The 776-nt window shown below is 47.0% G+C and overlaps 1 protein-coding gene across 1 annotated transcript in view; it reads left to right on the top strand.

Annotated features, from left to right (window-relative positions):
* The window catches only part of AP2A2 (adaptor-related protein complex 2, alpha 2 subunit), a 61,875-nt gene that overhangs the window by 59,514 nt on the left and 1,585 nt on the right, over positions 1-776 (top strand). The window contains exons 19-20 of the mRNA XM_008589317.1: positions 96-165; positions 256-390. Coding sequence (XP_008587539.1) covers positions 96-165; positions 256-390 — 205 coding nt within the window. The remainder of the gene's footprint in view (positions 1-95; positions 166-255; positions 391-776) is intronic.

Raw genomic sequence — 776 nt, 5'->3', positions numbered from 1 at the left:
GGGGCAGGAGGCTGGGGGGGGAGGGGTCATTTACAATATGGTCTTCGAGGCTCTGACCCAGCTTAGAATACTTACACTTGTCGTTACTTCCATAGTCCACAACAAGAAGTACAGAACATTTTCAAAGCAAAGCATCCAATGGACACGGAAATTACTAAAGCAAAGGTAAATGCCTGTGTGGGGACATTCCCAGAGGTGGATACACTGCCTGTGACCCAGCGTCAGTTTTCCCATTCTCCTATTTCTTTTGGACAGATTATTGGATTTGGTTCTGCCCTCCTTGAAGAAGTTGATCCTAATCCTGCAAATTTTGTGGGAGCTGGTATCATACATACCAAAACCACCCAGATTGGTTGCTTACTACGTTTGGAGCCAAATCTACAAGCCCAGGTCAGGCCTCTTGAGGAAACTACTGAATGCACTTAAATGGATTTTCATTGTGGCATAGTTTTTACACAGTGAGGTGCATAGATCTTAAGTATAGTTCTATCAGTTTTTTTTTTTTCGTTAAATTTTTATTTTGTCAATATACAATGTATATGAGTATTATGGCCCATCACCGACACCTCCCTCCCTCCTCCCTCTCTCCCCTCCCCCCCAAGAATGTCCTTTCCGTTTGCTTGTTGTAACAACTTCAAAAAAGTATAGTTGTTAGGGCCGGCCCGGTGGCGCACTGTGCTAGTGTGCCGCTTGGGAAGTGCGGCTGCGCTCCTGCCGAGGGTTCGGATCCCACATACAGACCGGTTCCCGCTCACTGGCTGAGCGAGGTGCGGGGG

The sequence above is a fragment of the Galeopterus variegatus genome, unplaced genomic scaffold, assembly GCF_000696425.1.
Source record: "Galeopterus variegatus unplaced genomic scaffold, G_variegatus-3.0.2 Scaffold5373, whole genome shotgun sequence".
NCBI lineage: Eukaryota > Metazoa > Chordata > Mammalia > Dermoptera > Cynocephalidae > Galeopterus > Galeopterus variegatus.
The sequence above is the reverse complement of the archived record's forward strand: the minus strand, read 5'-3'. Positions and strand labels throughout refer to the sequence as shown.